Here is a 25,479-nt window from a genome sequence, read left to right as displayed (position 1 = left end):
CTAGGAAAAACTCCCTAGAAAGGCCAAAACCTAGGAAGAAACCTAGAGAGGAACCAGGCTATGAGGGGTGTCCAGTCCTCTTCTAGCTGTGCCGGGTGGAGATAACAGAACATGGCCAAGATGTTCAAATGTTCATAAATGACCAGCATGGTCAAATAATAATAATAGWCCTTGGCTCAGACAGTGTAGTAGTGTGGGCTCAATAGCATCTCATTAGCGTGCAAGATCTTGCACTGCACATGTGATGGAATAATGCACTGTGCATGCAGAGGGTTGCAATTCCATTGAATTGGGGATAGTTTAACCAAAATATGCCACAAGACCTAGAATTGCCTTATTCATATCACACAAAAAAAGTTTCACCGTTATACAGTAAGCTAACTTTTTGGGTGAATTTAAGCAAAATTCCCCAAATTCCTGGGCTTAACTTCCRATGGAACATTTCAGGCCCTTTGCAACCCTACTGTCAGATAACAGCTGCTCAAGCCAACGAGAGGTAGGCCTTAGGGTTRGGCAGTATCCAGATATTCATGCCATTTCTGTACCATATCAGGGGATACGGTTTTACCGGATACTTWAATATTTTATAAACAATTTGATGCACAAAACTATTTAGGCAACAAGGATCTTGATCCAGGAGGGGATTGAATGTCCAGTCTGGGTTCCAGTCTTTTTAATTAACATTCCACTCCTTGCCACTAAAGGTCATTGCCAAAGAGACTTTCGGCAATCTCAACGTTCAATATGCAGCTGGATTTACAGCAATGCTTATTGGTTATTGGAAATAACATCTACATTTAAGAAGAAACTTGATCTTGACATCTATCTACTTAGCGAACCAAATGCAAAGCTGGAGCTCTGAGCTGCATATACTTTGACACATCTTACATTTCTTATACTTATCGTAAAGTTATAAGCAGTGRCGTAGCACACAACCCCGCAGCCCCCGGGTGCCTATCCCTGTTCTATGGTATTTGTACATCTGCGCTGCACCGTCAGCCAGTGTTGTGTTTGAGGGCCTTCTACACTGCCAGASAAGGKCTAAGGATTTATTAAATAATCATTTTAATTATGTTATTCTTTTCAATGATATTCTGATTTAATCTCTYCAGGTTAACRCTGAAGAGARAAAAAGATCCAATCAGGATTTTTCTTTGGTGTCTTTGGGAAAATAAATCTAGCCAGCTAGAAATCTGCCATTGGCTAGGCCATCAGACACTAGATAGAAGCATCTGCCATTCAACTGTATTAGGGCAGAATTTTGGAGTGACTTTCGAATCAACCAATCACATTTTGACTTGTAATGGGTGGGATCCTTTTTACAAAAACTTATGGAAAATTCTGCCTTCGAAGGCCAACAGGTCACTGAGTAAGAGCGAGCAGTAGTTTTCCCCTGGTCTAGCTARCTAGCTTTTGTTGGTTGTAGGCTTGCAGCAGGTGTACCAATGATCATCATCTGGTGAGTGGAACTGTGTTTTTTGCAGCTCGCTTGCTGTTAGGTAACTCTATGAAAATAACTTGTGTGTGAAACATTGTTGCATTTAAACTCTAGATCAGCTTACTTTGMGAGCTGAATGTGAATTTTCTGTGTGAGTGGAAAGCCCAAAGCTCAGCCTCAGGCCTTTTTTATTCAGTTGGGTGCATTAAGTAATGCTATGTTTGTTCATTTTCTTGATTTTTGAGTTTGGCACAACGTGTTGGAAGAATTTGSCCCCCACTTAAGGCCTAGGTCCAATCGCCATGGTTCGCCACTGCGCAAACATGTTTATAATAGATATAAAAACTTACAATTCCCCCCCCGGTCTCCCCATACTAGTAGTGAGCCCTCAACTTTCAAACAATTCCCCCAACTCATCCCTACCAGTGATTCATGGAAATTCTGACGAGCGTGACAAAGTTTGAGATTTTAACGAAAGTAAAGAACAATAATGTTAAGTAAAGTAGGAGGCCCAGGTTTCAATAGGCAATAAGATCATGTTTCATGAAATGAGTGTGCACACACACACAGTACCAGTCAAAAGTTGACATACCTAGTCATTCAAGGGTTTCTCTTTATTTTTACTATTTCCTACATTGTAGAATAATAGTGAAGACATCAAAACTATGAAATAACACATATGGAATCATGCAGTAACCCCAAAAAAAGTGTTAAACAAATCAAAATATATTTTATACTCTTCAAAGTAACCACCCTTTGCCTTGATGACAGCTTTGCCCACTCTTGGCATTCTCTCAACCAGGTTCATGAGGTACTCACCTGGAATGCATTTCAATTAACAGGTGCGTCTTGTTAAAAGTGAATTTGTGGAATTTCTTTACTTCTTAAATGCGTTTGAGCCAATCAGTTGTGTTGTGACAAGGTAGGGGTGGTATACAGAAGATAGCCCTATTTGGTAAAAGACCAAGTCCATATTATGGCAAGAACAGCTCAAATAAGCAAAGAGAATCGACAGTCCATCATTACTTTAAGACATGAAGGTCAAGAGAAAAGACAGTACATCATCACCAAGACAGGAAGGTCAGTCAATATGGAACATTTCAAGANCCCGGTCTCCCCTTACTAGTAATGAGCCCTCAACTTTCAAAAAATTCCCCCAACTCATCCCTACCAGTGATTCATGGAAATTCTGACGAGCGTGATAAAGTATGAGATTTTAACGAAAGTAAAGAACAATAATGTTAAGTAGGAGGCCCAGGTTTCAATAGGCAATAATATCATGTTTCATGAAATGAGTGTGCACACACACACACAGTACCAGTCAAAAGTTGACATACCTAGTCATTCAAGGGTTTCTCTTTATTTTTACTATTTTCTACATTGTAGAATAATAGTGAATACATCAAAACTATGAAATAACACATGGAATCATGCAGTAACCAAAAAAAAAGTGTTAAACAAATCTAAATATATTTTATACTCTTCAAAGTAGCCACCCTTTGCCTTGATGACAGCTTTGCACACTCTTGGAATTCTCTCAACCAGGTTCATGAGGTACTCACCTGGAATGAATTTCAATTAACAGGTGCGTCTTGTTAGAAGTTAATTTGTGGAATTTCTTTACTTCTTAAATGCGTTTGAGCCAATCAGTTGTGTTGTGAGAAGGTAGGGGTGGTATACAGAAGATAGCCCTATTTGGTAAAAGACAAAGTCCGTATTATGGCAAGAACAGCTCAAAAAAGCAAAGAGAAAAGACAGTACATCATCACCAAGACAGGAAGGTCAGTCAATATGGAACATTTCAAGAACTTTGAAAGTTTCTTCAAAGGCAGTCACAAAAACCATCAAGCGCTATGATGAAACTGGCTCTCATGAGGACCGCCACAGGAAAGGAAGACCCAGAGTTACCTCTGCTGCAGAGGATAAGTTCATTACTTACCAGCCTCAGAAATTGCAGCCCAAACAAATGCTTCACAGAGTTCAAGTAACAGACATCTCAACATCAACTGTTCAGAGGAGACTGCGTGAATCTGGACTTCATGGTCGAAATGCTGCAAAGAAACCACTACTAAAGGACACCAATAATAAGAAGAGACTTGCTTGGGCCAAGAAACACGAGTAATGTACATTAGACCAGTATAAATCTGTCCTTTGGTCTGATGAGTCCAGATTTGAGATTTTTTGGTTCCAACCGCYGTGTCTTTGTGAGACGCAGAGTAGGTGAACGGATGAACTCCACATGTGTGGTTCCCACAGTGTAGCATGGAGGAGGAGGCAGAGTAGAAAAATCTATCACACACCAAGACAAGACCGATACACTCAATGTGGTCTCGAGATCAGACTCAAGACCGAAACCCTGCCATCAGCATTCAGATGCTTGTTGAATGGCTTTCGCAATGTCAAATCACAGGCTTTATTAGTTGAGTGACAACATATGCAATTTGTTGGGTCATTGATACCATTACCAAATGTGCTGTAGAAATGTTTGTTTTAYAGGAGTTGACTAGCCTACCAGAGTGGATCAACTCACATCCAACTGCTGATTGTTTTTTTTATTTTATTGTTTAGGTTCACCTTAAAAACATTTTTGGTAGTTTTGTTTGAAAAATTATGTATTTGGTCATTTTTACATGAACAGGGTAATTTCATAAAGGACATCAATTATTTTTGTGAGCTGTGCATGGGTCGCAGTCATTGGTCAGAGCGGGAGAAGTCTCCGTACAATTCAAAATGGTTTAAAATATCTGTTTTTGAGACGTTGCATTATATTAACTGGCAAAATGTCATACTCATTTCTAAAGATAAATATTGACATAATACTAGCTCAAAACATTTTTTTACCTGCAAAAATGACAAGTTAATCAGGGGGTGATTTCACATAAAAAGTAGGGGGACAAAAAACATAAATTGCCCCCACCCTTAATCTGATAGTGGGGTGGTAGAGGCTCAGCCTGCCCTATGGCTCAGCTCAGGTGCCCACACACACACACACCTAACAGAGGGCCACTCAGTTTAGAGAAGTAATCTAAGACAGATCCAGCTCAGAGAGGCCCAGCTCAGAGAGGCCCAGGTCCTAAACTCACAACAGAAGCAGATATTAATTTATTTAAAATGGAAAATTGGTGTTCATGCAAAAACAAAGTACATCGAATCATACCAATTAGTTTCCCTAATCAAACCGAATCACATCGAAGCGTTTCAAACTAAAATGTACCCTTCCTGCRTTGTATCGGAGCCCATGTATCATGAAAGGAGCGATGCAAATTCCTAGGTAGGGAAGACCAGTAATAGACCTTTTAGGAATTTTCACCACACAAAGACATTCCAGCTAGTCTACATGTTTGTCATCAGCTGTCATACTTCACATGCTTGAAGGCAGCCTTTGGAGGCAATGGTGTAAATATTCATTTTCCCTCTCTGCCAGGGGAGAGAACAACAAATCTCAGGGCTCACTGAAATGTCAGATGGTGAACAACAGTCATTTGTTTGGCTTTGACAGCATTCTGGACATAGAGGGGTTGACATGCTCTAATACAGGAGGTGGTGGTGGTGGTGATAGTGGTTGGCGTCTGAGTACTTTCCGAAGGGACTGTATAGTAAAATACAGTATACCGCCCAGCCCTACCAACGGTACCATGTCTGAAGTTAAATGACAGACAAGTCTTCAGAATCAATTGTGACTTAAATACTGGCTATGAAACATCTCTAAAAAGGGGAATATGAGAGAAAGTCCTTACCCCATATGATCTGACTTACAATGAATGCATTATGTAATCATGACTGTGAATCAATAAACGTTACAATTCAGAATCAAATGGGAATGTCACTTCTGATGGTTTATGGTTGTACTGAACCTAGCTGCTGAAAATCCTGTTCATTCAAGGGTGAGGCATGGACAGTAAAACTCAAAACCTCAAATGTATAACTAAAGCCTCTAGAAGACCAGAGAATACTTCCAGGCAACACAGTCTCCGAGACCCTGGTATTGCATGTCATTTTCACAAGCAAGCATCAACTCAACAAGACATCTGAGTGTCCTCAACGTGACACAACCTCTGTGCCATCTAGGGGGGGGCAGTGCCATCATCACTCTCAACTTTCCCCACGAGTCACCCACAGCCAAGGAGGGAGGAGGAAAAAGCCAACGCTATGGCAACTGCCACTCCAAAAGCAAGAGCAGGAGGGACATTGGGGGGGTCTGGCTGAATCAGACAGTTGCAAATGGCATCCTATTCCTTATATTGTGCACTACTTTTGACCAGAGCCCTATGATCCCTGGTCAAAAGTAGTGCACTACAAAAGGAAATAGGTTCCCATTTGGGACACAGAGAGTGAAAGCCAAGACTGAGGGATCGGGACGAAACAAATATAGCCAGGCATCTACAGGTTGGCTACTAGAAAAGGAGTGATGATGTCGTAAGGTTTCTATTGACCTTTTCTGTGGACCTTGACCCTAGCCTGTCATAACTCATTCTCTATGATAAACAGTGAACACTGACATGCCCTCTCTTTGTATSTCTGAGTGACTATCCGTGACATGCCTAGTAGCATTCACTGTGACCGTCGCAGGTATGCTGGTGTGTGTCCTTATCATTAGGGCAACGTGATAGAGAAGTGAGCACTTACGCCATTATTGGCACGTTTCAAAATCATTACGTCTCTAAAGGAGGGGCAGCTAACCTGCCATAATCTCAATCCAGGTCTTGGCTGCACCTGATTTTGATCCCAACTGAAAACTGCCAGAGAAGGCAGAGCRTCATCATAACTCAGCACCAGGCCCACACATTATGGCACTTTGACTCGCAACTGTGACATATTCTGTGAAATGCCACGGATAGAATTAAACATTCAAACAGAGTGAGAGCAAGGCTGTACGACACACTAGGGAGGCTGCCAAAATAAATCAAGGTCATTTTATCCACCTCTCCCTCCACAATATTATGCTGTTTTCATAAAATAGAATTTTGAGTTGCCTGCTTTTTAAAATGAAAAGTAGAAATGYACTTCACTTAGACAAAGAGGAGAAATGTCAGATTTTATCCAGAACAAAATAAAGCACTGTTCTTTAGAACCACGACTATGAGATATTCTCTATTTTCCTTGGCTACTGTATAAATTGATCTGCAGGGTAATTTTCTCTGAATTGATGCATYCCAAATAAAGTGCATTAGACACATCTAAAGTATTGTAGCCTGCTGCATGTCGTGATGTCTTCCATACAAACACAGTCAGTCAAGGGCAGGCTGACTTTCATACAGAATGCTGATGTGTATTCATTCCAACAATTCCAGGAATAAAACATAGGATGATATGTGCCTACTCTGTGCAGACCAAGACAATGGTGTGTCCCAAATGGCACCCTATGGGCCCCGGTCKAAAGTAGTGCACTATACAGGGCATAGGGTGCCATTTGGAATGAAAACAATAGGCCTACAGTGCCTTCAGAAAGTATTCACACCCCTTGACTTTTTCCACATTTTCTTGTGTTACAAAGTRGGATTAAAATGGATGTCAACGATCGACACAAAATACTCTAATGTCAAAGTGGAAGATTTATTTTTTATTAAAATGGAAAATCAAACATTAAAATGTTTTGATTTGATAAKTATTCAARCCCGAGTCAATACATGTTAGAATCACTTTTGGCAGCGATTACAGCTGTGAGTCTTTCTAGGTAACCCTGGGATTGTACAATATCTGCACATTATTGTTTTWAAAAATTATTCAAGCTCTGTCAAGTTGGTTGTTGATCATTGCTAGACAGCATTTAAGTCTCGCCATAGATTYAAGCCAATTTAAGTCAAAACTGTAATTAGTCCACTCAGGAACAGTCAACGTCGTCTTGGTAAGCAACTGCAGTGTATATTTGGTCTGCGTTTGAGGTCATTGTCCTGCTGAAAAGGTGGACGTCTCCCAGTGTCTATTGAAAAGCAGACTGAACCAGTTTTTCCTCTAGGAMTTTGTCGTCTGTGCTTAGCTCTATTCCTTTCTTTGGATCTTTCTTTGGAAAAAACTCCATAGTACTTGCCGATGACAAGATTTGCCCCAACGATAAAACTTTGTATTCATGGGAAAAAAAATATATTTGACATTTGTTTTGCAGTTTTACTTTAGTGCCTTTTTGCAAACAGGATAGATGTTTTGGAATAGTTTAATTCTGTACWGGCTTCCTTCTTTTCACTCTGTCAATTAGGTTTGTATTGTGGAGTAACTACAATGTATCCATCCTCAGTTCTCCTATCACACCCATTTAACTGTGTAACTGTTTTAAAGTCACCATTGGCCTCRTGGTGAAATCCCTGAGCAGTTTCCTTCCTCCCCGTCATCCGAGTTAGGAAGGATGMCTGTATCTTTGTAGTGACTGGGTGTATTGATATACCATCCAAAGAGTAATTAATAACTTCACCATGCTCAAAGGGATATTCAATGTCTGCTTTTTGAATTTTTACCAATCTACCAACTGGTTCCCTTTGCGAGGCATTGGAAAACCTCCCTGGTCATTGAATCTGTGTTTGAAATTCACTGCTYGACTGAGGGACCTTACATATACAGTGAATATTTATTTTATTTAACATTTATTGAACTAGGMAAGTCAGTTAAGAACAAATTCTTATTTACAAGGACGGCATAACCCGGCCAAACCCGGATGACAGTGGGCTAATTGTGCGCTGCCCTATGGGACTCCCAATTACGGCTGGAAGTGATACAGCCTGGATTCAAACCAGGAACTRTAGTGATGCCTCTTGCACKGCGATCCAGTGCCTTAGACTGCTGCGCCACTCGGGAGCCCTAAAAGTATCCAGACCCCTTCCCTTTTTCCAGCCTTATTCTAAAATGTATTAAATTATTTCCCCCCCCTCTCATCTACACACACTATATCAAAAGTATCAKGCAAAAGCAGGTTTAGAAATGTTTGCACAAATAAAAAACAGAAATACCTTAATTACATAAGTATTCAGACACTTTGCTATGACACTCAAAATTGAGCTCAGGTGCATCCTGTTTCAATTTATCATCCTTGAGGTGTTTCTACAACTTGGAGTCCACCTGTGGTAAAATCATGTCCAATCAATCGAATTGGAAAGGCCTACACCTGTCTATATAAGGTCATGTCAGAGCAATAACCAAGCCATGAGGTCGAAGGAATTGTCCGTAGAGCTCCGAGACAGGATTGTGTCGAGGAACAGATCTGGGGAAGGGTASCAAAAAATGTCTGCAGGATTGAAGGTCCCCAAGAACACAGTKGCCTCAATCATTCTTCAATGGAAGAAGTTTGGAACCACCAAGACTCTTCCTAGAGCTGGCCGCCCAGCCAAACTGAACAATCAGGGGAGAAGGGCATTGGTCAGAGAAGTGACCAAGAACCCAATGGTTCTGTCAAACCCTACTTTCACAGWGCTMYAGAGTTCCTCTGTAGAGATGGGTGACTCTTCCAGAAGGACAACCATCTCTACAGCACTCCACCAATCAGGCCTTTATGGTAGATAGACAGAAAYCACTCYTCAGTAAAAGGCACATGACAGCCCCGCTTGGAGTTTGCCAAAAGGTACCTAAAGGAMTCTCAGGTCATGAGAAACAAGATTCTCTGGTCTGATGAAACCAAGATTGAACTYTTTGCCAGAATGCCAAGCATCACGTCTGGAGGAAACTTGGCACCATCCCTACGGTGAAGTATGGTGGTGGCAGCATCATGCTGTGGGGATTTTTYAGAGGCAGGGAMTGGGAGACTAGTTAGGATCAAGGGAAAGATGAAAGGAGSAAAGTACAGAGAGATCCTTGATGAAAATCTGCTCCAGAGAGCTCAGGACCTCAGACTTGGGTGAATGTTCACCTTCCAACAGGACAACGACCCTAAGCACACAGCCAAGACAACGCAGGAGTGGCTTCGGGACAAGTCCAAATGTCTTTGAGTGGTCCAGCCAGAGCCCGGACTTGAACCCGATCGAACATCTCGTGAGACCTGAAAACAGCTGTGCAGCGACGCTCCCCATCCAACCGGACAGAGCTTGAGAGGATCTGTAGAGAAGAATGGGAGAAACTCCCCAAATACAGGTGTGCTGCGCTTGTAGCGTCATACCCAAGAAGACTCGAGGCTGTAATCGCTGCCAAAGGTCCTTCTTTGTCATTATGGGGTGTTGTGTGTGTGTGTGTGTGTGTGTATGTGTGTAGATTGAGGGGGGAAAAAACGATTTAATCAATTTTAGAATAAGGCTGTTAAGTAACAAAAAAAAGTAAAGGGGTCTGAATACACTGTAATTGTGTGAGTACAGAGATGGGAGTCATTAAAGAAATCATGTTAAACACCATTAATGCACAGAGTGTAGTCCATGAAACTCAACTGACTTGTTAGGCACATTTTTACTCTTGAAGTTTGTTAAGCTTGCCTTAAAGGGGTTGAATACTTCACTCAAATGTCAGCTTTTCATTTTTTATTAATTTGTAAAAAATAAAAAATAAAAAGATATATAAATAATATTTCCACTTTGACATTATGGGGTATTGTGTGTAGATCAGCGACAAAATCTACATTTAACAAATTTCTCAATTCAGGCTGTAACAACAAACACTGAAAAAGTCAAGGGGTGTGAATACTTTCTGAAGGCACTTTATTTCATATTTCAACTGTAGGTCTATAGCTTCAAAACAGAGCAGACCGAGTGTCACGCCCTGACCTTAGAGATCCTTTTTTATTCTCTATTTTGGTTAGGTCAGGGTGTGACTAAGGTGGGTAGTCTCGTTTTTTMATTTCTATGGTGGCCTGGTATGGTTCCCAATCAGAGGCAGCTGTCTATCGTTGTCTCTGATTGGRGATCATATTTAGGCAGCCTTTTCGCACTGGGTTTTTGTGGGATCTTGTCTATGTCTAGTTGCCTGCGAGCACTACATTAGTTTCACGTTTCGTTTTGCGCTTTATTGTTTTCTGTGAGTTTCATCCAATAAACATGTGGAACTCTATGCACGCTGCGCCTTGGTCCATTAATTCAACCAACGATCGTGACACCGAGCTGTAATGAACAGTAGCTAGCTAGTACAGTAAGGAAAATACTTTATTTAGGGAGAGAATTCCTTGAGCTGTACGGCTTTAAAACAACAAACGTCTGAGGTCTCACAAACGGGCAACATATCAGACCCAGATGTGACCAAGGAGAGGTTGGTGTATGAAACTCTAAAGGCAAGTGATCAACAGGAGTGCCTTATCCTTGAGGCAAAATTATTTCTACATCTCATCCCTTATGAAGAACTGGCTATTCAGGGAAATTTAACAGCACTGTCTGCACTGACGTGTCATATTTCTGTATGTGTCAGGCTCGGGAGTTGAACAACTTCCATTTGGTGGAACCAGCGAGTTAGGTTAACCAAGTGGATAAAAGCAATTGAGTCTATTGACAGTTCAACTTTTATGCCATAGCTTTGTCAATACAGTACTGGTGTGAGAACAGGGATGAATAAATAAAATAGAAAGTGTGCAGGAGTGGACACCGCATAACAATACTGAATGGTCCATCTGAGGCTATGACACTATTGGGCAAKAGTGATAAGAGWTCAGTGATTTATTAAATAAAACGAGTGCATGTGTCAAGTGCTGACCAAACATACCAGATTCCTTCAGACATTGGACAAGTAATTAACCAACCATACACGGAGTATATAAAACATTAACACCTGCTCTTTTCATGACAGACTGACCAGGTGAATCCAGGTGAAAGCTATGATCCCTTATTTATGTCACTTGTTAAAAAAATCAGTATAGATTAAGTGGAGGAGTCCGATTTAAAGAAGGATTTATAAGCCTCGAGACAAAGATTGCGTATGTGTGCCATTTAGAGGGTGAATGGGCAAGACAAAAGATTTAGGCCTCCTGAGTGGCGCAGCGGTCTAAGGCACTGTATCGCAGTGTTAAAAGGGCGTCACTACAGACCCGGGTTTGATCCCAGGCTGTGTCGCAGCCGTCCGGCACACAATTGGCCCAGTGTCATCCGGGTTAGGGGAGGGTTTGGCCACCCGGGAAGTCCTTGTCCCATCRCGCTCCAACGACTCCTTGTGGCGGGCCGGGCGCATGCATAAGCCAACACGTGTCGCCAGTTGTACAGCGTTTCCTCCGACACATTGGTGCGGCTGGCTTCCGGGTTAAGCGAGCAGTGTGTCAMGAAGCAGTGAGGCTTGGCAGGGTTGTGTTTCGGAGAACGCATAGCTCTCAACCGTCGCCTCTCCTGAGTCCGTAGGGGTTGCAGCGATGGGACAAGACTAACTATCAAATGGGGTGTAAAAAGTAAAACAAAAAATACAAATAAAATACWTTTCTAAAAATAATTGAGTGCATTTTGACCGGGGTATGGTAGTAGGTGCTGGGTTTCTCACGCTAAAAAGTCACGTGTGTATCAAGAATGGTCCACCACCCAAAGGACATCCAGCCAACTTGACACAGCTGTGGGACGTATTGGAGTCAACATGGGCCAGCATCCCTATGGAACACTTTCGACACCTTGTAGAGTCCATGCGCTGATGAATTGAGGCTCTTCTGAGGGCAAAAGAGGTTATACTCAGTGTATATTTATAGTTCAACATCCCTRCAGCCTCTGTAAAAATACAAATACATATCAGGAGAAGATATTACATGACCATGATTTCTTTGCCGATCTGATTGCTTTAGTTATGGCAAATTTGACTAGTGATTCGTATGTATACAGTATTAAGTCCTACTACATCCCTACAGACTACAGCCTCAGTAAAACTATAAAACAGTATAAGCCCTTAGCTTGTAAATCAGTGGTCTGACAGTCAGAACCTACTTCCCAAATGGCACCCTATTCCCTTCATAGCGCACTACGTTTTTTAACAGCACCCTGGTCAAAAGTGGTGCACTATATTGGGAATGCATCCAGAGAATTAAACCYCTGGCTAAAATAAGCCAAGGTGCAATAAGTGGACAGCTGGTGGACTGGTTTGACATTAACATTCACCTGACAATCAGATTACGTCAGTCCGGACACCTGCTGACATGTTGTGCCCATGCCATGCAGACTGACCTCAGTTAATACTCTATCCACATAACAACATCACAAATCTCCCTGGCTCACAGCAGGAAGACTCACAGCATGGCAGGTATACGTGTATGTACCCGTTTTGACCAGGATCAGATTTCCCATACGACTCCATGGCAGCGTCCTTAATGCCACCCTATTCCCCCATTTAGAACACTAATTCTGACCAATAGGGAATAGGGTGTCATTTGGGAAGCTGCTCCATGTGTGGAATGGCTCATTTAGGAATAATGAAACCCAGAGCAGCTTCTTCAACACTCTGTGGTGTCGCKGTCTTTAAGCTGAGCATACACTAAGGGCTCAGACACACCAATAGCTTTTGCTTGCCTAGAGTACTTAGCACCACTGAACATCATTTGCAAACCGAGTGCGCACCGATTTTACATGTAGAATCGCATTAAAAATGTCAGCAGTCCGACGTCTATAGCGGGTGGTTCCTAAAACAGCGCGCTGAACGCTCGGCAGACGAACGCTACCTCCACATTCAGTGCGATGTGTGYGAGCCTCAAGAGAGCTGTGTGAATACCATCAGCTCACATAGCACTTCTGCAATGAGTCAATGACACAGTAACCATGTTTTGCAGACCACCTAGAACCCCAACCATGGGCCGTATCAAGCATCTCAGAGTAGGAGTGCTGATGTAGGATCAGTCCCCCCCTCTGTCCATGTAGGGTTTTCATTCATTGTAATCTAAAAGGTAAAACTGATCCAAAAATCAGCAGTCTTGCTTGGAGATGCTTGATCCATAAAGCCCAAGATGAAAGCTGAAATGTGAGTTATGAGCTGCACTATCACTAGCTACCAAGAACAAGGCATTTGCTCTCAGGAATCCCAGTCAAAAGAGGCTGATCTGTAAATATAGCTCACAATGTGAGAGGAGGTGAATAACTATGCATCTGTCAAATAAAGCTAATAAATAATGCAGAGCACCCAACTTATTTCTGTAGAAGGGGTTTACATTTCATGCTGAATAACTCTCATAACCAACTAGATTCCTGGTTTCTAAAACACATGAATAGGGAGGGGGTGAGTTTACCCTGCAATCTTTAGAATTATTCCACTAATTACAGCATGACGAAATGAACTTCAACTTATATTGGTAACATAGACTACCTATCCAAAGTTACTGGTTGTCTGTTAGATTCCCTTCTCTTCCCCCAAGGTTGTCCTCRCAGCTATAGACTCAATTAGGCCTAGTTAAACAAGATAATATTTGAATAGACTGAGCAATGGAGATGAAAAAAAGAGAGCATTATGAACATGCCCTTATTCAAACTCTAATAATTCTGCATATAGTCTTTGCATTTCTTTGATATTGTTATGGACCATTTTTCTATATATTTATTTTTGAATGCTTGCATTGGTAAGATGCTGATACTGTCTACACCCGCCAACTGCAACAGAGAACAGAAAAGACTTCAGTTGCAGTGTTCAAATCTTTTCCTGCCCAGCTATCACATAATGTTCTGAGAACCATATGTTTCTGATATCTTGGTGAGAGTTTGGTTGACCTATGGTTATTTTGCATACAACCTTCCCACAACTTTCTGGGAATGGTGCAGGATAGTCGCTTGGCTTTTGAACATTCTGAGCACATTTCAGAACTTTAAAAAAAAWAGCTTTATATTCTTGGTATTTCATTACTTAAAAACAGACTGTTTCCCAAAAGTTACATTGAATTTAAATTGTGTTAATGTTCTAGGAAAGTTCTCCAACCAGTTTGACATTGGTAATGTGCTCAAATATACTGAACAAAAACAACCGCAACAATTTCAACTATTTTACTGAGTTACAGTTCATATAAGTAAATCAGTCAATTGAAATAAATTCATTATGCCTTAATCTATGGATTTCATTTCACTTGGTAGGGGCATAGCCATGGGKGGGCATAGGCCCAACCACTTGGGAGTCAGGCCCATCCACTGGRGAGCCAGATCCAGCCAATCCAAATTAGTTTTTCCCAACAAAAAGGCTTTATTACAGACAGAAATACTCATCAGCTGTCCGGGTGATTGGTCTCAGACAATCCCGCAGGTGAAAAAGCCAGATGTGTAGGTCCTGGGCTGGCGTGGTTACATGATCTGCGGTTGTGAGACCGGTTGGACATACTGCCAAGTTCTTTAAAATGACGATGGAGGCRGGTTATGGTAGAGAATTGAACATTAGATTCTCTGGCAGCACCTCTGGTGGAAATTCCTGCAATCAGCGGCAGGTAGCCTAGTGGTTAGAGCGTTGGGCCAGGCACCGCAAGGTTGCTGGATCGACTCCCCGAGCTGACAAGGTAAAAATCTGTCGTTCTGCCCCTGAGCAAGGCAGTTAACAMACTGTTCCCCGGGCACCGAAGACGTGGATGTTGATTTAAGTCAGCACCCCCGCACCTCTCTGATTCAGAGGGGTTGGRTTAAATGAGAAGACACATTTCAGTTGAATGCATTCAGTTGTACAACTGACTAGGTATCCCCCTTTCCCAATTGCATGCTCCCTCAAAACTTCAGAGGCATTCTGTTATGTGACAAMACTGCACATTTTAGAGTGGGCTTTTATTGTCCCYAGCATAAGGTGCACATGTGTAATGATCATGCTGTTTAATCATCTTCTTGATATGCCACACCWGTCAAGTSRAAGGAGAAATACTCACCAATAGGGATGTAAACAAATTTGTGCACAAAATGTGAGAAAAATAAGCTTTTTTGTGTGCATATGGAACATTTATGGTATCTTTTATTTCAGCTCATGAAACATGGGACCAACACTTTACATGTTGTGTTTATATTTTTGTTCAGTATACTTCCAAAAACATTAAGAAACAACGTTCTTCTGTGTGAATTTCAGTACTTCCACACAAGTTCCGATTGTGTATATTTAATTTCATATTTTTTGTAAATTCTGGGAATGTTCAAAAAAATTGTGTGACTCAAGCGATGTTCTCAGAACGTTCAGAGAATTTATGGTTCTCTTATGTTAGTTCTTGGCAATATTATTGGTAATGTTCTGAAACATTTAATTCTACACATTGACATCAGTTAGCTTTAAATTCCATTCTCAGAACATTAAGAAAACTTTCAAGAAAAATCAAGAAAACTTTAGTAATGTTCAGAAAATGTTCTAAGAATATATTTTTTAAACATATAAATTCTGTTCTCAGCATCAACAAAACAATCTTATCTTGTGTTCAGGTGTGTTGGCCACACCTGATCTCAATGAGCGTTTGTTTCCTTTGAAATGGGGTCTGTTTGAATAGACAAAAAATGAACAGCTTTCTATGCGTAAAAAAAAACATGGCACGCTAGCTCCATCCTGGTGGAGCAGTGGACCAATTCCAGGGATAGACAGGTTGGTTGTTTAGCAACAAAACCGACGCATTCACAACTATGGGGAAAAACAGATGGGGTTGGCTTAGATTCTTGACAACATATATAAACTATATTTAATCTCCAATGTTTATTAAAAAACAAATTCATTTTCCCAWTGAGAACTTGTCTCAAATGCATTGTTACTGTTGTTGGTTAGCWRGCAAGCGAATTGTCGTTATATGAGCATAGATGTGACATCAATCAAAACAACTCAATAATCATGGTATCAAGAACAAGATAAAACTAGCTGAAACAAGCCACCTACAATTTCCCACGTGGCAGCTTCTTGTCATTGTTGCTAGCTATCTGGCCACACAGAATCACAACAGACTTCTGCCCCATTGAATCACAAGCATGGTTTTTACGTGAAGTTGTCAGCCAACCCGTCYACAGAGAACAGAAGATCATGGGTTCGAATCTCACTGATGCAGTGTCACAATAAATAAAATAAACASTTTGCATGATTAATGCCTAAGCAAATTCATTTCCATGTGTCCTTCTGTATCTGTGCTTGGAGTTTTAAAAAATTAAACCCAAAATAAGATAGCAGTGTTATTAAGTCTTATTCAAACATTCTGTGAAAGTTTTAGGAAGTTATCCAAAAACCTCCAAATAACCTTTACATTTGTTCTTAGATGTTTATTTAAAGTTTTCATAACACTTTCACAACATTTGGAGAATATTCTCAGAATGTTATTAAAAAATTACMTTCAAATAACCTATAATTTCAGTTCTCAGAATTAATAAAACCTCCCAGCAAAACGTTCAGGAAACCAAAGTAAAACGTTCTCAGAACCTCCCTGCAACCTAAAAATGTATGTTCACAAAACATGCGAAATGTTCACTTCTGTTCTCTGAATCGTTTAAAAMCCGTTCCACCAATCAGGAAACGTATAGCTTCGTTCTCACAACCAATGTGAAACCAAAAACATACGTTCCCACAACATTCAAGGAACCAAATGTGCTAGCTGGGTGAGCTCTCCAAATAAACAGGATACTTGCTCAATGCTCACGCCTCCCCATGAGAAACTAGAAAAACATTGCTAACGGCTCCGGCACCCGAAACGACACTCAGTGTCCGTTACAATTTAGGCCTCTAACAAATTTGAAAGAACATGTCAAATTGCAAGACCATAGAATAGTTGAGTCCATGGTCAACTTGACAAGCAAAATAATGAGAATCAATGTGTTTTTCTGTCTTCAAAAGCCACTTTGAAATTCTAAAATGTCATGATAAACGTGACGTTTAGACAACACTAATAGAATTAAAAGAGTGGGCTACTTTGTAGCGCAGAAAAATATGTAGGCCTATTCCTCATCATTTAGTTTGCGACAATTCCTTGAATCAATCTAAAAATTCCATTAGTTGATACATTTGACACTGATAACAATTTTGTATTGGCTTCTTGATTTGTCACAATGTTTATATTTCTAATAGGCGACATCTGATTAGAACACAGTGCACTCTGTGGTGTGATACAAAAGTACAACGAATCTGATATTATGTAGCCAGCAAATAATCGTGATATTGCTCCGCATGAATTTGCGGCAGCACTCTGCCCATTGAATGCTCTATTCCCTTCCATTAATTCCCACACCGCTTTCCCTTTTGTCAGTTTCTCGGCAAATTCTGCTAAACATAACTATAACCTGGTGATATTAAATATGTATTACCCTCTGATAACTCCAGTTCCAGCTCTGCAAGTCTGGTTCGCACCTCCAAAGGCAGGGGTAACGTATCACGGTCCGCCATTCTGCTTTAAAATTACTTGGCTTTCTCTTCTCTTCTTCTCACTGAGTCCAGTAAAGTGTTTCAACACTGTCCTTTCTCCACAGAGCACCGATGCATTGGGCAAAAGAGGAGCGACTTGAGTATGAAATAGAAATGCGGAAAGTGTTTGGGCGAATATCGCTCGGCTCGCGTCTTTATTCAAGTCTCGCCATGGTTGGTTGTCCCTCTATTAAGAAAAGGTACTGCTGCTGTAATTCCAATGTCTGAAAGTGCAACTGAGGGATACTCAACCAACGTTGCCTCCAGTTTCTAGTACTGCGTGCTCTCACTACTCTGTGCTGTCACACATCCACGTGATGCTTGAGACACAAGAGCCCACATTCGAACCCTGTGGAGGGCGCCAAATGTCCACTTTAAGAACTGGTCGAAGAATTACCCCCTCCACGCAGAAGAATGACGGTTGAACATCACTGACTGTTCAAAAGAGCAGTCAGTGATGAAGAGCATTCGAATATTAAACATTTTGACCAGCCCCCCCAAAAAGTATACAGTACCAGTCAAAAGTTTGGAGACACGTATTCATTCCAGGATTTGTATTTATTTTTACTATTTTCCACATTGTAGAATAATAGTAAATACATCAAAACTATGAAATAACACATGGAATCATATAGTAACCAAAAAAAGTGTTAAAGAAATCAAAATATATTWTATATTTGAGATTCTTCAAAGTAGCCCCCTTTTGCCTTGATRACAGATTTGCACACTCTTGGCATTCTCTCAACCAGCTTCACCTGGAATGCTTTTCCAACAGTCTTGAAGGAGTTCCCACATAAGCTGAGCACTTGTTGGCTGCTTTTCCTTCACTCTGCTGTCCAACTCATCCTAAACCATCTCAATTGGGTTGAGGTCGGGTGATTGTGGAGGCCAGGTCATCAGATGCAGCACTCCCATCATAAAGAAAAACCCTTGAATGAGTAGATGTGTCCAAACTTTTGACAGGTACTGTATATATATATATATATATATATATAATATTTGGCCTGACGAAGCGGTTTTCTGCTGATCATTACTGTATGAGAATGATCTCGTCTGGTATATATTCACAGGCTTCAGGGTGCAAAATCAGGGTTTGAAGTGAGGGGTTGTAGCCTATATAGGGGTTGTAGGGCTCCCGAGTGGCACAGCGGTCTAAGACACTGCATCTCAGTGCTAGAGGTGTCACTACAGACACCCTGGTTTGAATCCAGGCTGTATCACAATCGTCCGTGATTGGGAGTCCCATAGTGCGGCGCACAATTGGCCCAGTGTTGCAATGTTGCTGGCAACGGGGTGAGGAAAGGATGACTGTCCTTGTCTCACTGACCCTCTTGCACTGTCTCTGCTTTTCAGATGAAGCCAACACACATTCCAGGGTTGGAGTAACTAATTACAYGTAATCTGATTACAAAAAACTAACTGTAGTCAGTTACTTTACCAGCAAAATAAATATTGTAAACAGATTACAGATACTTTGAAATCTAGATGATTGGATTACTTTTACATTTAGAAAGGATGTTTGCTTAAAAAAATACATTATGACACCTTCCTATTTTCTCAATGACACTCAATTCAGCATTGAAAAAAAAGCACAAGTTTAAGTTTGTTCYACCTGAGTCCGCTATGATGACACAGCAAATGCATTTGATGGACMTTTTTGTCTTCTTCTAATGCTTCTTAAGGGGAAATTAATCAGAKAACGTTACCGAGTTTGGTTACTGATTACAATTTTGGAGTGGTATCTAGTAACGGATTACATTTAGAAAGGAACCTACACAACACTGTCCCTCGGAGTTATATCAGTATTTTACCCCAAGCCCATTGTGGTGTGGTGTAACCTGAGAAATATTCTCCACAGGTGTACTATCAACCCTCAGACACATTAGAGCTGCTGAAGGTTTCAATAAGCCTCTGGACCTTTCAATGCATTTCAAAATCCAGACTTATTTTTGTCCTGTGGCTGAACACTGCCACATAATCACCCAGTACTTGTAGAGAATGGACCAGGTTACATTAGGCCTACATTACCACACTKGCTATTGTAAAGCCTAACATCCTAACCCCCTCCCCCAACTAATGGCCGATCCAGTTTCTTTGCCACCGGCCGTCACACAAGCTTCTTCTGATGAATAGGCTGCCCAGTCCCAGTCTCTCAGGCTTCTCCTGGAGGAAGCTGGGGTGGTATAACGTCCCAGGATGCCTGTACACATTAAGACAGATGGTCTGAATCCCGCCTGTCTGAGCCATCTGCCCAATGATGATAGTGCTAAGATGGCCATAGGAGAGCATACAAACCAAGATGGCCAGAGGAGAGCATACAAACCAAGATGGCCAGAGGAGAGCATACAAACCAAGATGCCAGCGTAGAGCATACAACAAGATGGCCAGAGGAGAGCATACAAACCAAGATGGCCAGAGGAGAGCATACAAAGCAAGATGGCCAGAGGAGAGCATACAAAGCAAGATGGCCAGAGGAGAGCATACAACCAAAGAGCCAGAGGAGAGCTACAAACCAAAATGGCCAGAGGAGAGCATACAAACCAAGATGGCCAGAGGAGAGCATACAAACAAGATGGCCAGAGTAGAGCATAAAAAGAATGGCCAGAGTGAGAATACAAGCAAGATGGCCAGAGAGAAGCATACAAAGCAAGATGGCCAGAGGAGAGCATACAAAGCAAGATGGCCAGAGGAGAGCATACAAAGCAAGATGGGCAGAGGAGAGCATACAAACCAAGATGGCCAGAGGAGAGCATACAAACCAAGAAGGCCAGAGGAGAGCATACAAGCCAAAATGGCCAGAGGAGAGCATACAAACCAAGATGACCAGAGGAGAGCATACAAACCAATGGCCAGAGGAGAGCATAAACCAAGATGGCCATAGGAGAGCATTCAAACCAAGATGGCCAGAGGAGAGCTAACAAAGCACGATTGCAGAGGAGAGCATACAAAGCAAGATGGCCAGAGGAGAGCATACAAAGCAAGGATGGCCAGAGGAGAGCATACAAAGCAAGATGGCCAGAGGAGAGCATACAAAGCAAGATGGCCAGAGGAGAGCATACAAAGCAAGAGGCCAGAGGAGAGCATACAAACCAAGATGGCCAGAGAGAGCATACAAACCAAGATGGCCAGAGGAGAGCATACAAACCAAGATGGCCAGAGGAGAGCATACAAACCAAGAAGGCCAGAGGAGAGCATACAAACCAAGAAGGCCAGAGTAGTGCATACACAAACTCTCAGCGTTTGATTCATGCGCTTGCATATCAGGGGAAAGAAGGAATGGAAAGGCCAATGAATTGTTTTTGAGTGGGTGGGTCGGTGCATGTATGGGGYGAGCCAGGGGGCATTCCTACATCTGATTTGGTTGTCAATGTTCCATATCCATTTTTTTATGTCAAAAAACAAATGTAAATATGATGTAAAGAAAACTGTAAGCCCACTTTTTTATGCTGATCTCTCAACAGCTGTACACTAATAGGAAACAGACCAAGACCCATATCAAGTGGTACCCTATTGCCTATATAGTGCAGTACTTTTGACCAGGGCCCATAGGACTCTGGTCAAAAGTAGTGAACTATATAGGCAATAGGGTGCCATTTGGGGGGGACACCCAAAATGCAAAACAGCCATGACATGGGAAAAGGAGTGGGAAGATGATGCTTGCAGAGTAGGCCTACCATTGGATAAGTCTTGATATAAAGGRGTTACGAATAGCTGATGCCCAGGTGTACTTATTCACCAAATGTCTGCAGCTGCAAGACAATCGCCATTTGTTGGATCAAATAAAACTGTGGACCCATCAGGGGTAGATGAAGAAGCCTGTTGTTTTGTGTGGGGCGTGATACACTGACTTACCCTAATAGGATTGTGGTGTGCTGTGGAAGAAATCCTCCAAGATGTTCTTGTGGGAATATGTTGCCACCWTGTGGCTAGTTTTTCAAATGGAATAGAGAAAAGCACTCCCATAGGCTTGTACATGATGTGGCAGATGGACAATGGCTCATGTCTTGATGCATGTTAACTTTTTCCTTTCTGCAAAAAAACTAACAAAAAAATGATTTTTGGAATTTCTATTTCTGTGTGTGCAAACCACCCTTCAGTTTTTGGACAATGGCTCACGGGCATGGCATAAAATGTTGTGCAGATTGAATGGGTTGGCAATTTCAGTTGTTATAGATTGTCAACTATCACTAGCTATGGTGGGGTGTTCCAGATGGGTATACCACAAAGGTATACTACAAATAAGGGTCAATGAGTTAGCCAGCCAACATTAATGAACGACCATTCATTAAGAAAGCTTAACTTCGATACCGTATGTGTTGTTGGTTGTTGAGTCAATTAGACCATACCCATTTCAAGTTGAAGTACAGTATCAGTCAAAAGTTTGGACCACCTACTCATTCAAKGGTTCTTCTTTCTTTTTACTATTTTCTACAATGTAGAATAATAGTGAAGACATCAACACTATGAAATAACACATATGGAATCATTTAGCAACCAAAAAAGTGTTAAATCAAAATATATTTTATATTTAATATTCTTCAAAGTAGCCACCCTTTGCCTTGATGACAGCTTTGCACACGCTTGGCATTCTCTCAACCAGCTTCACCTGGAATGCTTTTCCAACAGTCTTGAAGGAGTTGGATTGAGGTCGGGAGATTGTGGAGGCCAGRTCAACTGATGCAGGACTCCATCACTCTCCTTCTTGGTCAAATAGCCATTACACAGCCTGGAGGTGTGTTGGGTCATTGTYCTGTTGAAAAACAAATGATAGTCCCACTAAGCGCAAACCAGATGGGATGGTGTATCGCTGCAGAATGCTGTGGTAGCCATGCTTGTTAAGTGTGCCTTGAATTCGAAATAAATCACAGTGTTACCAGCAAAGTACCCCCACACCATCACACGTCCTCCGGGGTGGGAATCGCAGTGGGGATCTCACATACGGAGATCATCCGTTCACCTACTCTGCGTCTCACAAAGACACGGCGGTTGGAACCAAAAATCACAAATTTGGACTCGCCAGACCATAAGGACAGATTTCCACCAGTCTAATGTCCATTGCTACTGTTTCTTGGCCCAAGCAAGTCTCTTCTTATTGGTGTCCTTTAGTAGGGGTTTCTGTCCAGAAACTCACCTATGAAGGCCTGATTCACGCAGTCTCCTCTGAACAGTTGATGTTGAGATGTGTCTGTTACTTGAACTCTGTGAAGCATTTATTTGGGCTGCAATTTCTGAGGCTGGTAACTCAAATGAACTTAACCACTGCAGCAGAGGTAACTCTGTGTTTTCCTTTCTTGAGGAGGTCCACATGAGAGCTAGTTTCATCATAGCGCTTGATGGTTTTTGTGACTGCACTTGAAGAAACTTTCAAAGTTCTTGAAATTTTCCGCATTGACTGACCTTCMTGTCTTAAAGTAATGATGGACTTTGCTTATTTGAGCTGTTCTTTTCATCATATGGACTTGGTCTTTTACCAAATAGGGCTATCTTCTGTATACCACCCCTACCTTGTCACAACACAACCGATTGGCTCCAACGCATTAAGGAAATAAATTCCACAAATTCACTTTTAACAAGKCACACCTGTTAATTGAAATGCATTCCCGGTGACTACCTCATGAAGCTGGTTGAGAGAATGCCAAGAGWGTGCAAAGATGTCAAGGCAAAGGGTGGCTACTTTGAAGAATCTAAAATATATTTTGATTTAACACTTTTCTTTGGTTACTACATGATTCCATGTGTTATTTCATAGTTTTGATGTCTTCACTATTATTCTACATTGTAGAAAATAGTAAAAATAAAGAAAAACCCTCAAATGAGTAGGTGTGTCCAAACTTGACTGGTACTGTACAATTAAAAAATATATATTTAGGCACGTAAACTGGCTAACTAATTGATCCTGCTTTGTAGTATACCCCTCTGAAAGCAGGATTGTTAAATTAGCCAGCTAATTTTGATAAATGTTTTTTGCCTCTTTTAGAAAGCTAAGCTTGAATATAGGTCATTGGTTGTGTCAATTATACCATGTCAATTTCACATTTTCAAGCCTCTATTTCTCAGAATATTTGAATATTCATCCTGATCGTACTACACCGGGCTCCGACGCTCGTCGGATGTGGCAGGGCTAGCAAATTATTACGGACTACAAAAGGGAAACACAGCCGTAAGCTGCCCATTGACATGAGCCTACCAGATGAGCTAAATGACTTCTATGCTCGCTTCGAGGTAAGCAACACTGAGGCATGCACGAGAGCACCAGCTGTTCCAGACGACTGTCTGATCGCGCTCTCCGTAGCCGATGTGAGTAAGACSTTTAAACAGGTCAACATTCACAAGGCAGCAGGGCCAGATGGATTACCAGGACATGTACTCGAGTACGCGCTGTCTTCACTGACATTTTCAACCTGTCCCTGCCMGCGTCTGTAATACCAACATGCTTCAAGCAGACCACCATAGTCCTTGTGYCCAAGAACACCAAGGTAACGTGCCTAAATGACTACTGACCTGTAGCACTCAYGTCTGTAGCCATGAAGTGCTTTGAAAGGCTGGTMATGGCTCACAACACCATTATCCCAGAAACCCTAGACCCTCTCCAATTTGCATACCGCCCCAACAGATCCACAGATGACGCAATCTCTATTGCACTCCACACTGCCCTTTCCCACCTGGACAAAAGGAACACCTAGCGTTCAACACCATAGTGCCCTCAAAGCTCATCATTAAGCTAAGGACCCTGGGACTAACCACCTCCCTCTGCAACTGGATCCTGGACTTCCTGAYGGGCCRCCCCCAGGTGSTAAGGGTAKGTAACAACACATCTGCCACGCTGATCCTCAACATGGGGGCCTCTCAGTGGTGCGTGCTCAGTCCCCTCCYGTACTCCCTGTTCACCCAGGACTGCACGGCCAAGCACGACTCCAACACCATCATTAAAGTTTGCAGACGACACAAGTGGTAGGCCTGATCACCGACAACGATGAGACAGCCTATAGGGAGCAGGTCAGAGACCTGGCAGTGTGGTGCMAGGATAACWACCTTTCCCTCAACGTGATCAAGACAAAGGAAATGATTGTGGACTAGAGGAAAAGGAGGGCCGAGCACACCCCCATTCTCATCAATGGGGCTGTAGTGGAGCAGGTTGAGCGCTTCAAGTTCATTGGTGTCCACATCACCAACAAACTATCATGGTCCAAACACACCAACAGTCGTGAAGAGGGCACGGCTACGCCTATTCCCCCTCAGGAGACTGAAAATATTTGGCATGGTTCCTCAGATCCTCAAAAAGGTATACAGCTGCACCATCAAGAGCATCCTGACTGGTTGCATCACCTCCTGGTATGGCAACTGCTCAGCCTCTGACCGCAAGGCACTACAGGGTAGTGAGTACAGCCCAGCATATCACTGGGGCCAAGCTTCCTGCCATCCAGGACCTCTATACCAGGCGGTGTCAGAGGAAGGCCCTAAAAATGGCCAAAGACTCCAGCCATCCTAGTCATAGACTGCTCTCTCTGCTACCGCACGGCAAGCGGTAGCGGAGCACCAAGTCAAGGTCCAAAAGGCTTCTTAACAGCTAACCCCCTAGCCATAAGTCTCCTGAACAGCAAATCAAATGGATACCGACTATTTGCCTTGACCCTCCCCACCCCCATTTTTACACTGCTGCTAATGGTTAACTATGCATAGTCACTTTACCTCTACCTACATATTACCTCGACTAACCTTTGCCCCCACAATTTGACTCTGTACCGGTACCCCGTATATAGCTTCGCTACTGTTATTTCATTGCACTTTAATTACTTTTTTTATTTATTTTTTACTTCAGTTTGAGTAAATACTTAACACTTATTTTTCTTAACTGCATTGATGGTTAAGAGCTT

At 42.0% G+C, this 25,479-nt stretch overlaps 1 protein-coding gene across 2 annotated transcripts in view; it reads right to left on the bottom strand.

Annotated features, from left to right (window-relative positions):
- The window catches only part of LOC111956486 (disco-interacting protein 2 homolog C-like), a 244,206-nt gene extending 226,301 nt beyond the window's left edge, over positions 1-17,905 (bottom strand). For both annotated transcript variants that reach the window (XM_023976930.2, XM_070436526.1), the window contains exon 1: positions 17,509-17,905. In XM_023976930.2, coding sequence (XP_023832698.1) covers positions 17,509-17,587 — 79 coding nt within the window. In that variant the 5' untranslated portion in view covers positions 17,588-17,905. The remainder of the gene's footprint in view (positions 1-17,508) is intronic.
- Positions 17,906-25,479: the final 7,574 nt, after the last annotated feature.

This window comes from Salvelinus sp. IW2-2015, linkage group LG32, assembly GCF_002910315.2.
Source record: "Salvelinus sp. IW2-2015 linkage group LG32, ASM291031v2, whole genome shotgun sequence".
Lineage (NCBI taxonomy): Eukaryota > Metazoa > Chordata > Actinopteri > Salmoniformes > Salmonidae > Salvelinus > Salvelinus sp. IW2-2015.
Note: the sequence above shows the minus strand (reverse complement) of the source record. Positions and strands in the feature narration are given on the sequence as shown.